Source organism: Watersipora subatra, chromosome 11 (assembly GCF_963576615.1).
Source record: "Watersipora subatra chromosome 11, tzWatSuba1.1, whole genome shotgun sequence".
In the NCBI taxonomy this organism is placed as follows: Eukaryota; Metazoa; Bryozoa; class Gymnolaemata; order Cheilostomatida; family Watersiporidae; genus Watersipora; species Watersipora subatra.
In genome coordinates, this window is record NC_088718.1 from 43,998,086 (window position 1) to 44,010,764 (window position 12,679).

A 12,679-nucleotide genomic window follows, 5' to 3' on the forward strand; every position below is an offset into this window, starting at 1 on the left:
CTCAGTTCCTCAGGTCTCAGGCCACCGACTGGCATTTCCCAGGTTTTAGCTGGCATAAATCCGTACCAGCTTTGACTGCCAATAAATGGTGTTGAAGGCTGAAGTAGTTCAGTGTGCTGCAGAACAGCTTTGTGATTATGTTCTCTCGGCAAGGAGCCAGCAAGTCTCTGTATGCTACTCACACTAGCCATTCCACTTATTGTGTGTGTCTATCGTGCTAAGACTCAGCCTGGTTGTTAGATCGGTCAACTTGACTTTGACATTCCGGTCTTTCTTGGTCCTCGTCCAAGCGGTCGGCCACTACATGCTGATGTCTGTCTTTCTAACTTTAGTAAATAAACTTAACTAAAAGTAAAAACACTGACACTTGAAGTGTTTTTATGAATAATTATGAGGTAAATTATATTAATGCCTCAAGCTAATGTTGAGGCGCTAAAAGATAGCTAAATTTGAATTAAGAGTTTATACTTAAGTTTAACAGTATTCTAGCTGTAATATACCCTCAGTTTTCTTTTTTACTGTATTTTTAGAGGCATGTGGCTGACTGGCATTGTTGGATCCCTCACTTACTTTCTGCTCGCAGTCAGTCTATTTATGAGTGACTACCACAAGAAGTTTGTGAGCACAACAACAAAACTAAAGGAGGCAGATAACCTTACGGTAGTTCTTTTAAAAGTTAAATTTCATCAAAGAGTAATTGTTACTATTAACATTATCAAAACTATATTCTGTTATATTTTTAGTAACTTGAAAACATTAAAATATAATAAAACATTTTATTATGTTTTAATAGTTAAGGTAAGATATTATTAACATATATTTTAATAATATTCTACTGACTCAGTTGTTGTGCAGCTTTTACAGTAGAGGATAAATCTGCACTTTGCATCATTGTTGGCTTGAAAACAAGGTAGTGACTTTAGAATTGCTATCATTTTAGTAAACGTTAAATAAGATTAATAAAAACACTGTCAAAAAGTTTGAAAGTACCAGAATTTAGTTGCGATATATTCTGAGTTGTAAAATATTGGGCAAGTTTTTTTATGGTAACCTAAGCATGCTAAGTAATGTTATAAAATGCGTCATCATTGCCTACTGATTAACCAGCAAGTAGGTTTAATGAGTAGCATAACATGAAACTAATGAAGGCGGAAAAATATTGTTAGCACATTTTCTTAAGAAGAAATACTCTGAAACCTTTCAATGCTAAGTATTGTAAAAAAAATTTGCTTTTTAAAGCTGATACAATCAATGGAAAAGGTTCTTTATAAAAACTGAATAGTTTAACAACCGCCTCAAAAAATATAGTCAGTTTAAATTGAAGCCACAGTCAGCCTTTAAAGGCCTGCTCGTAACATTTACAATGTTACAACAGTCACAGCACCACCTTATATATTGTCATGTAGTAGAAGCCTGGTGTCCTACCATTCTGACTTAGCTAAAAAGTAGTTGAAGCTGTATTGCTTTAATAACCTAATCACTTATTTGTATCCTAATCCCAGGTTTTTATATTCTGATCAGTTTTGTAAACATTTTTTAAGCAAAAATCACAAAAACATAAGTTTTAATTTCTGCATCATGATGACAGTATGATTTGCTTGTAGTATCGTTTAGTAAAAAAGCTTACTTATTTAGCAGTAAGTCACTTTGGATTGTCACTCGTGCTTGTAGACTAGTGTAAGAAAAGCAGCAAAAGAATTCTTTGAAAGTCGGCTAAACAAGAGAGATTAATATTTGATGAATTTCCCATCCCTGTACTGAGTAAAAAAAGTGGGAGATTTATATAGAAATTGTGAAGCCGATACCAAAACTTGAACTTAGACTTCTTTTACTCTGTTAGTTTTGATATTAGACTAATGTTACTGTGTTACTTTAGTTCTTATACTACTGAGACTCTACTACTTTGTTCTTAGGTGTCTGAAACTGTTATTTTTGTTGTCAAGTCACTGTTACTCTGTTACTCTTATTTATACACTGCTGTTACTCTTGGTGTTAGATAAATTAGCAAAGAACAGACCTAAAACATCTTGTGGGGCTTAAAAAGATTTTGAGACACGGGTTCAATTATAACATTTTATCGAGCTACTTTTTTACAATCTAGAATCTAGTTTTATAATTACGATATTAGAGTTATATAATTACAGTTTACTATATAATTTTTATACTATTTATAGATTTGGTCTTGTGTATTTAAACAATAACTTTTAATTTCTATTTATTTTAGCATTATATATCCACTAGCTGTGCCTCCCTGCGTTACCCGGGTATTAAAATCAGCTTATAAACAATGAGAAGAGATTTGCTTACCACTTGCTGGCAGGCCACTCTCCAGTGAGTGGCAGGCCATTGTCAAGTGAACTGGCACATTGCCAATGAAAAATTCCACTAACCTAGTTAGTAAGCTTAAAATGCCGGTAGCCAATGCCATTGTGTCAGCATTGTTGCCCAGCTAGGCTATTCTAATGATAGCTATAGGTAGAATGCAGACAGACTTATCACATACAGCCATAAAAAATACTTTGAGAATTGTATATATAGATTTAAGATTTATACGTAACATAATACGATTTATAAATAATATACATATACATGATATGTATGAATATCATATACATGTATGCAGAAAAAAACATTTTTGTGAGAAATACTGGACCAGCTCTAAATCTGTATAACTGTAAATCTAATAAGTAATAATATAGTTTTGCTTATTACTTATTACTTTGATACTCTTAACAAAATCATACATGTACTTATTAATAAATGAGTATAATTTTTTTATTTTGTGTGTGTCCAATAATAGGCAGAAATGTGATGTGTTTCCCGTTTCCACATTTTAAAACCGATTTCATCCAAATTTTACATGCATATGTTCCGTACACTTGAAATAGTTTTTAAATAATACTTTGTTTAAATACTTCATTGGCTCCTAAGAACTAGCCCCTTAAATGTCGACCGGCAGCTATCTGATCGAATAGAATGAAATCCCAGACATTACTGAGATTACTGCTAGCCCGGAACCAGTGCTGGATGCATACAATTAGCACAGGTTGTGGATTTACTAAAAATAATGTCATGAGTCTATTGTAAATCAGTTTTATATGAATTTCTTTATTTGCTGTCTATATCATTCGTAAAATAATTATCTCAAACTGGATTACAAGTCAGTCAGAGTATTATAAGTACAAGTAATTGTCTGCCTTTCAGCTTTGCTGCATAATAATAATTATTCATGTAAACAGATCTCAATGTTTTGATTGGGTGTGTGTGGGTTTAAATTAAGCTGTTTCAAAACTAACCCTTTCCCCAGTTTTGGAACATATGTAGCTCTATAACTATATTCTAAAATATCATAGTGAAATTTTTAAAAGCCGGGGCATTCTCTTATATTCCTTCAGAGGCTAGAAACTTTTGTGGCTCAACAAGAAATAGTATATACCCTGATTAAAATATTGCAGCTTATTTCACAATGCCTTGAATTTTTTAAAGCTCAACTTAAAAGTATCATCTGGTTTATCTGATAAATTTGCCTTTTGCAAGTATTACTCAAAAACCAAGAATTCTAAAATAGCCAATCAAAGAATATAATACTCCACAATATGTTGCTAATGAATATTTGGCAAATCAAATCTAACTATTACTTTTGTTGCTATATTCCAGTTATTTTGTCAAAAATACAAACCAAATGCTTTACAAGATTTGATTAAAAAAACATTTTTTTGTCTTTCAAACACCACAACTTAAAAAGAAAAGTAGGTTTCATAACCATCTGTTTTTTTTTAGTTTCCAACAATTACCATTTGCAACAGAAACAGCTGGAAATACTCGGCTATACAAGAGCTCAACAAAACACACCCAGATATATTTTATGTTGTCAATAAGGTATTTCCTGCTCTGTATGGCGGAGATAGTGCATCATTGGCTAGGTAAGAATGGTTAAAAGAATGTATGTGGAAAAAACCTGTACTTACTGGTTTCCTATGCAAACCAAATAAAAAATTTACACCACAACCTGAGAGTGAATACAGAGTAGCAGATTTAATAGGTTGAATCTGGGGATAAAAGCATATGATTCGTGTGTCTGTATATTTTTACATGAAGCATTCCTGCAACTTAACATGACTCAGGATACTCAGCTTCAGAGTCTTTTGATAAGTTAGCTCTTCACTTACTTTGCAGTGAATAGTCAGCTAGTCATTTTTATAAAGTTTCCGCAAGCAAAACAACAATTCAATGCTATTGAATTATTATTTTGCTGCCTTTCATGCATGCTGGAAGTCATTACACGTCGATAAACTGAAAGGACATATGCATAAAACTGTGCTCATAACTACTCATTTGATTTCATAATAATTGATAAATGCAAATGAAATGTTTCATATTAAAGTCCAACATTGCAAAACAGCAATGACCTCTTGCTGAAAACCAAATAACCTGAAAACTAGCAACGAGTGTATGATCGAAGAGTTTGCTCTAAGACGATAAAATAATGAGCTTTTACAGGCTTTCTTTTATTACGGAGTTACAGAATGTAAAATGTTGAGTATGAAAGAAAGAGGTAACTGAATAATATTTAAAGTTTATAAAACATGAGGTTGTACTCTGGATAAAGATATTTTCTTAGCAAGTTGAACAAGTGTTATAAAAATACAAACTGTTATCTAAATTTTATAAATTGAATAATTATTCGCAAACTATTTGGTACTTTGGAGAAAGGTAGCTTCATAGCAAGTATATAAGTTAAGAAAAACACAAACTGCTATCTAAATTTTGTACAAGCCAGATGTATGCGTAGTTGTGTTCTCTCTATATAGGTTAGACAACTACGATTATTGATTGTTATATATATACAGTATATATATATATATATATATATATATATATATATATATATATATAGCAAGACTACCAATCATATAATGACTAGCATTATAATGACTAGCAATAATTGTACATATAGGTTAGATTCAATTATGTAACATTAAGGTATTTAAGAGCAGTAAGATCTGGATGTTTTGTTAGTTCTAGCAAGTCAATGCTTGTTTTATCATATAACCTTATTATTTATACTGCTTATATTTTTATTGGTATTTTGCTATCGTTAGTTTGTTATTGTTAAAGCCTTAACTGGAGTGACCCAAGGTTTGAATACGTGACCACTGATGAAGGAAAGCGTCTGCTGACAGATCTGGTATTAAACACTTCTCTACAGTTAGGCGAGAGTATCAGATACTGTGTGGAAAAATCTGAACATCTGCCTTGTAATCAACTATTCTCCACAATTCCTACAGATGCAGGTAGATGATTTTCATGTCTCTCCAAATTTTTTGCTTGTTTTAAACTAACAACTTGAACTGTGTCCTTTATTTTTATAAAATCAAGCTGTACTTTAAAAAACGCAAGTTTATGAGAGGAAAAACTTCCTCCCTTAAACTGACAATACATGGAAGTTAAGTTTATCCTATTTTTAAACTATTTATAGATTCACCTACGTATACGTAAGCAGTCACTTTTAATTGTTATTTATTTGTAATTTAATTGTTATTTCAACCATTATATATACATTTATACGTTATATAATTTATTTTGTAAATAATATACATGAAATGTATGCATATCATGTATACAGAGAAATCCATTTTTTTGTGAGAAGTACTGAACCAGTTTGAAATCTATATTGTTAAGTCTAATTTTGTTATCGTGTATGTGTGTCCAATAATTCGCAGAAGTGCAATGTTTTTCCTCATTTTTAAACCAATTCTATTTAAACTTTACATGCATACAATCTTATGCATTTTAATTGGTCTTCAAATAATTCTGTTTTGTTTAAATACACTACTTTATCTGCTGCCTACGAACCAGTCACTTAAAAGTTGACCGGCAGCTATCTGATTGCAAGCTTACTGCTAGCCCTGTAGCAGCACTAAACACTGACAATTAGTGCAGATTGTGGATTTACTAAGAGTAATGTCATGAGTTTGACTCTTCTGCAAATCAGTTTCATATGAAACTCTTTATTTGCCGTCTATATCATTCTCCATTGTAATTATCTCAAACTGGATTACAAATCAGTCAGAGTTTTTTAAGTAGAAGTAACTGACTGCCTTTCAGTTTAGCTGCATACATGTAAACAGATCTCAATGTTTCGATGGGTGTATGCGTGTGTGCATGTGCGCGTGAGCGTGAGCGCGCGTGTGTGTAGACTAAGCAGTGGCAAAGCTAGGCCTTTCCACACTTTTGGCTGCTTCCATGCAAGTTTCACCTGCACATGCTCCTTGCTTTTTACTGAGTCTTTCAAAGTATTTGACATCAAAACTTTGGCTGTTTTTAAAAACCAGCCTCCCAACCTATTTGACTGAGAGTAAAAGAAGTTTCAGGCATTGCTAGGTTTTCTGGCCGTATTCTATATTAGGAAATTGGGAAGCAGTGCTTTGTATGAAAACTTTGTGAATGCCGAGTTTTGCTCGTGTAATAAAAGTCTTTGCACAAAATATTGCTTTTATTTAACAAATAACAACAGTTGCCATTCTAACTTTCAAACCTCATATCATGACAAAAGTATTTTGTGCAGTTCGAACAAGAGAAAAGATATAACAACTTTCAAGGTTTTCAAGCTTTGTCAAACTACTGTAGCTTTCAAACTTTATATCATGAGCAAAATTTTTTGTGTAGGTCAAATAAATTATGAAACAAAATAAAACAATGTGTGTACGTGCAATTGACTGTACGCACGTACGTTAGTTTTCATGCGGGTGCTTGCATGCGTCCTTCAGTATTTCCCATTATAGCATTCATGTGAGCGAATGTATGCACATACGCATACACACCCATATATGTCCATACACATAGACTTTTGCAATTTATGTATGAAGATTCTTAACAAACATTTAATTTTGAAGGCCAATGTTTCCAGTTTAACAAAAATGGAAGCTTCAAAACTTTTATGACGGGTGGAACCGCTGGAATAAATTTTGAATTGATGGTCAACACAGATGAATATTACTCTAGTCCAAAAGCCTACTCTGAAGGTTTTTATGTAAGTAATTAGAAATCTCATCTATATATACATCTAACATAATATAATAAGTTAATGAATGTAAGAATAATACTTATAAGACCTGAGAGTTTGAAAGGAATAACCTGTTATTAGCATCTAGTCGACATGCTTGTTAACTGGGTGTGACAAGTGAATAGTCTGACCATTGTACACTACCGATAGACATCATGCAGATACAATTTTCATTTTTATTGATTGACAGCATGTTAGAAATATTGACAAGTTTATGTTTCCATTTATAGAAACAAATTAGGTAGGTTCTAAATTGACTGTAAAATGTCGTCTATATCTGCTATGATTAGTTATTTTGGCCAAACAGCTGTAAATGGTATTCTTTTATTTAGGTCACTCAAACAGTCTTGTCTTGTATACCTATTTTCAACATTCTTTAACATGTTCAGGTTGTGATACATGATAAGGATGATACTCCACTGGTTGAAGAGACGGGTTACGGTCTTGTTCCTGGGTTTGAAACATACATTCTCCTGAAACGGAAGGAGGTAGCTTTTGATTCACGACTTTCTAAATAGTCCTTGGTAGCCATTAACATGTGTTATTTTCGAACAGCAGTAATCTACAGTTGCATCTAAGTGGCATCAAAACTAGCATTATTTTATACTCAGGACACAGAAATCAATCAAAGTCGTCAGCGGTGTCAATCTAAACTGTATCCCCTTACATACTAAAGGTCTATTACATATATAAAGCAGACAACTTGAAGTTAGTGTTAAGCTAGTTTAATAACGTGTAGGTGTAGCCTAAAGTATGCGTTACGATTTTTTTATCTCTCTTCCATCTACCTTCTAATTCTATAATAAACTATCTTACCATCTTACCAAACTGTTGTAAAGAACATTCTGCCCCGATTTACTGCATACAGTTATTCTTAGTCAATGCGGTATAACAGTCTTGCACAACAAGGAATCACACGCAGGGGTCTTTCAATCTACAGTCCATAACCTAACCCAATGCGCAACAGCAACTTAATACAATATAAAGTTTAATTTCTTATGATTTTTGTTTCTTTTATATATTCTATTTAGAAATTAAACTATGTACAAGTCTACAAATTGCACTGTTAGACCCTAAAAAGGACTTTCATCCAAATCATTAAACAAAATCTTTGAGTTATACCTATATGTACAAGCTTGTTTATATAGATTACAAAGATCTCTAAAATATAAAAAGTTGAAATGAAAGGCTGAGTTTTTGTCATCTTAAAGCCTGCTTTAGAGGCAATTGACCTTCAGGAGTACCAGAAAATTTTTTATCTCTTAAGTATCTTGGCAAATAGCAGTATATATACTCTTTTAACTCCACAAAGAAGTCACCCAGAAGGTTATATATTATATGCTGTGCATTGTTATATTTTCTGAGTTAGTCATAATTACAATGAGTTTATATATTGACTACAAATTAAAAAGTCATAGGAAACTTTGAAGGTCATGCAAAGTTAACTTAACATTATTGTTGACTGTATTACATATATGAGTTTTTTTAGTATAAATAAAATGAACGAAGTAGGGAAAGGTCTGGTTATTGCAGTTTCTTATATTATAAATGATCACTCGCCTCACCTTATTGGTCAGCAGTGTCAGCAAGAAGTGACAGCAGAAAATTCACATTCACCCTGAGAGTCTGTGAGCTATAACAGCAAATTACAAAACTGTCTGTTTAAACAAACTTTTGCAGAACAAAAAGGCAAATGACTTTGACCCTGTTTGCAGGTTGAAGTAGCTTCATTTTGTTCTTTCAAATAAACACAATTTCACAAAAAACATGAGTGCCAGCTAAACTTGTGACTCCTATGAGAGCAGCTATTTATTTCACTAAAAGATGTCAATTGATTGCATTATTGACAACTGGAGAAATATAAATGCATTGACAGCAATTAGTTGGGATTTGTCTCCTTTTGGTATCGGCCTTCGCAGCGATATAAAGCTAATCTTTCCCGTACTGTTTTTCTCCCCAAACTCTGTTGAGGCGATTTCTAGTCAACTGACAACCTATCCTGCATAAATAGAACAATAAATTATGTAAAATATCATTTTCAATCTTTTGGAAGGTAGAACTCAAATTTCTTGTTCACAGACCAAATGGATTGACCATTAGGCTGTTTGTCATCATTGTATTTTAAAATATGTAATTTTAGTTGAAAAAACTCTATAAATTTTTTGCAGTGTTTTTGTTTAGTGGGTATAGTTCACTTTAATAGTTTAATAGTTAATATACTATAGTCAAGTTTATTACTTAGATACAAAGAATGCCTCCACCCGCAGATGATGGTCAAGCGGACTGTTTTGACTCAGCAAACAAACCCAATCCTCTCTCCTACTATGACTCATATTCTAAGACTGCATGTGTAGATGAGTGCAGAGTGGGTTACATTGTGAAAAAGTGTGGGTGTAGAGACTTCTACCAACCTCGTAAGTACTTTTCGTTCTAAAAATGTTTCTAAGCGATAATCTGTTTTTTTTTTTCAAAACTTTTACGGTAGTATATAGTGTATAATGTTAGTCAGAAATTGAAAGGAGTTGTCTTCTCATCTCTGTACTGTAATCTTATTATAATGTAAGTTATGAACTGTTTGATTCTTGCAGCCTTGAATAACTCAGATGTCTGTAACCTGAAGGTTCTTCTGGAATGTCGTTATACTGCTGATAGTAAGTTGACACGCTCCAGAAGCACAAAATAGTGGTCAGAAAACTCTCAATATTTTATCTCATTTCTTTATAGAGAAGCTCAGATTATATAAAAAGAGATTACACACCAGGCAACAACAAATATCTGTATCAATATTTTATTAATGTCTCTTAGATGTAAAGCATAATGTATAAATTATGATATTCTTTGTATATAATCACTGATAATAAATTTTTAGGAGAGTTCATGAAAGACCAAAATCATCTAAAAAAATGTAACTGCAAATCAAAGTGTGATAGAGTGGAATATTCAGCACGCATCTCATCATTCAAGTTTCCCAGTAAAGTTTTACAAGCTAATTGGTCAGAAGGTGAGCTCAAATGATTTCTTTCTTTCAATAAGCTTTGAGAGGCAAACTACTTTTAAAAGCTCATTGCAAACATTTGTGTGACCACAATATCAAGTATACATTTTGTGTATTCATCAGTTCTGGAAGCTGTTACGTTTGAAGAAATAAAAGTACAAATAAAGCAGCTATGTAGACATCTAAGCTAATAAATCCCAAATATAAATTTTTTAAATAAATCTCTCCAATGAACTCTTAGTTATATTTTCCATCTACTTCAGGCATGATAAATGACAAAAAGCAGAAATAACAAAGAGTTGTGAGAGAAGTCTATTGCACAAATTGTACATACAATTCACTCTGTACATTCCGTATTATAAAATTTTAGTAGTTACTCCTTAAAATTTTTTAATATTTTGTAACAATCTAATTTTTTCTCTTTGAGAACGGTTTTTCCGATTTATACTTGCTGCTAATATATTTTATAGGTATTTGAATCAAATCAGCTCATCAACTTAATCTTTAAGATATATACAAATATATAAATATATAAATATAAATATATGTAAATGTTATGTTTTTTAACTGAGGCTTTGATGGCAGATATAAAAATGCATCAAACACTTAATCATCATTGGAGTTTGGACTTAATGAAGATTAAAGGTTTCTGTGCAATGTTCAACGACTTTTTAGTACCCGGGCAACACCGGCATTTAACTTTTACATTTTAAAGAGACAAGTTCAAATGTTTTATATTGGATTTTTTTTTAAATGGTAGCTGTAAAAAGCCCACAAAAATAAAAAATAAAAGTTATTATTGACTAGCAAATGGGAGCCAAAGTTTTATTCTAACAAATTATCAATTTTCCAAACTGGATTTAGCAATTGCCGCAAATTTGAAAAACTCAACGTCACTAAAAAGTGATAATAGCCACAATTAAAGGCCAGTTTACTATGAATGTATTACTTAATTGCATTTTATAACACACAAGACCAACCATTTTAACTCAACCAAAGTCTATCACAAGCTGAAATTGTCAAACTATGTTTATTAATGATATAACGGAATGCTGATGTAGCCGTGTGTTGTAGATCTAGTTGCTGACTATCGAAACAATCACATTTTGCTCACCATTGGCTACTCTGAGATGACCTATGAGCTTGTGACGGAGATAGATCTATACACTGTATATGATCTCATAGGTATGTGATCATATCATGTGTGATCATATAATCATGGTTGTTACCAACATTCAGTTTAGGTGAATAACTGAAAATTTAGCTATGGTATCCCAACGCTGGATGATTTTTTTCAGACTTTTTAGAGAGTGTTTAACTTTGAACACTAATTTTTTTATAAATGCCACCAATTTGTTTTTTGTTTTTTTCTTTTCAAATTTTCAAGATGTTATTTAGCTAGAGTTTAAAAGAGTTGAGTGTTTTGTTAAATTTGGAATGACTGTTATTGTCATGTTTTTCAATTATTTGCTCCATTAAGCTAAACTCACGTAGGTGGGAATTCAGCTTAAAATCAAATCAACGCAAAGTTTTTCAAATATATAACTTATTCGCATGTATACAATAGTTTTATTATTCACTTGCTATTACTCAAACAGGAAACTGTTATTACTTTTTTGTTTTAGCAAACCTTGGAGGCACCCTGGGTATCTGTATAGGAGGAAGTTTTCTTACCATGGCTGAGTTTATAGAGTTTGCTGTTTTGAAGATTTCATACAGGCTCTGTAAAGCTTCAAACAGAAAGACAACTCCTGTTACCAAATTCAACCTAAACTAAAAACCAATTTTGTAGCACAATTCGACTATCAGACTTACTAGTTCTGTAAATTCATACAAAGGTACAGTTTGTTCTGACTAGTACAGTTCTAAGAAACAAACTCATATGTGTGAGTCACATAATAAATACATGTATTGTGAGTGAAGTCAAAGTCAAAATAACTTATATGCTAATATACTTTTTAAGTTTCTCATTTGATTTTATTGTAAATCTATTTAGAAATGTGTGTGTGCAAAGCCCAGCAACTAATTAGGTTATCTAATAAGAAAAATGTGATGGAGATTTTTTAATATTATTGTGGCATTCAAGGTTTGGTTTAGTTTTAACAAAACCTTAAAAATTTCTGTTTGCTTAATGTTTAGAGAAAAGAAGTATATAATTTATTTAGTGAGAAATAAAATAACTTTAGATATTTTGACAGACGTTCTTATAAAATTTTATTTGAACAATATACAATATCAAGTTTGAGCCTTTTAAAAATAATCTCTTTGTATTAAAGTAAAAAATGTATAAAGAAACAAAAAAGTTGTCCTTTATTTTTATAGATGGTTTAAAAACAAATATTTTAAATTCTTCAACTGATAAATGTACTAAATTGGCTAAATTATTGCAATATTAAATTTGAATAAAAGCAATAATTTTAATTAATACCGATTTTAAATTGTTGGCTAGATCATTTGAACAAATCAAATAAATGACAAGCACTTATTTGGATCAAAAGTGTTGATATTCTTTAATTCTTTATTCAATTTATAAATATTGTACTGATGTATTGCAACATTAAATTTGAAAAGAAACAACAGTTTTAATGAATACCAACTTGGATTTGTTAGAAAGATCC

General features: G+C 31.7%; 1 protein-coding gene across 1 annotated transcript; it reads left to right on the forward strand.

Moving 5' to 3' along the window:
* Window positions 1-390: 390 nt before the first annotated feature.
* On the forward strand, window positions 391-11,838 carry LOC137408116 (acid-sensing ion channel 1C-like). The gene is made up of 10 exons (XM_068094506.1): window positions 391-395; window positions 531-660; window positions 3,781-3,923; window positions 5,119-5,294; window positions 6,897-7,033; window positions 7,456-7,554; window positions 9,309-9,480; window positions 9,655-9,717; window positions 11,136-11,246; window positions 11,687-11,838. The coding sequence occupies exons 1-10, from the start codon at window positions 391-393 to the stop codon at window positions 11,836-11,838; spliced, it is 1,188 nt and encodes a 395-aa protein (XP_067950607.1).
* The last annotated feature ends 841 nt before the right edge of the window (window positions 11,839-12,679 follow it).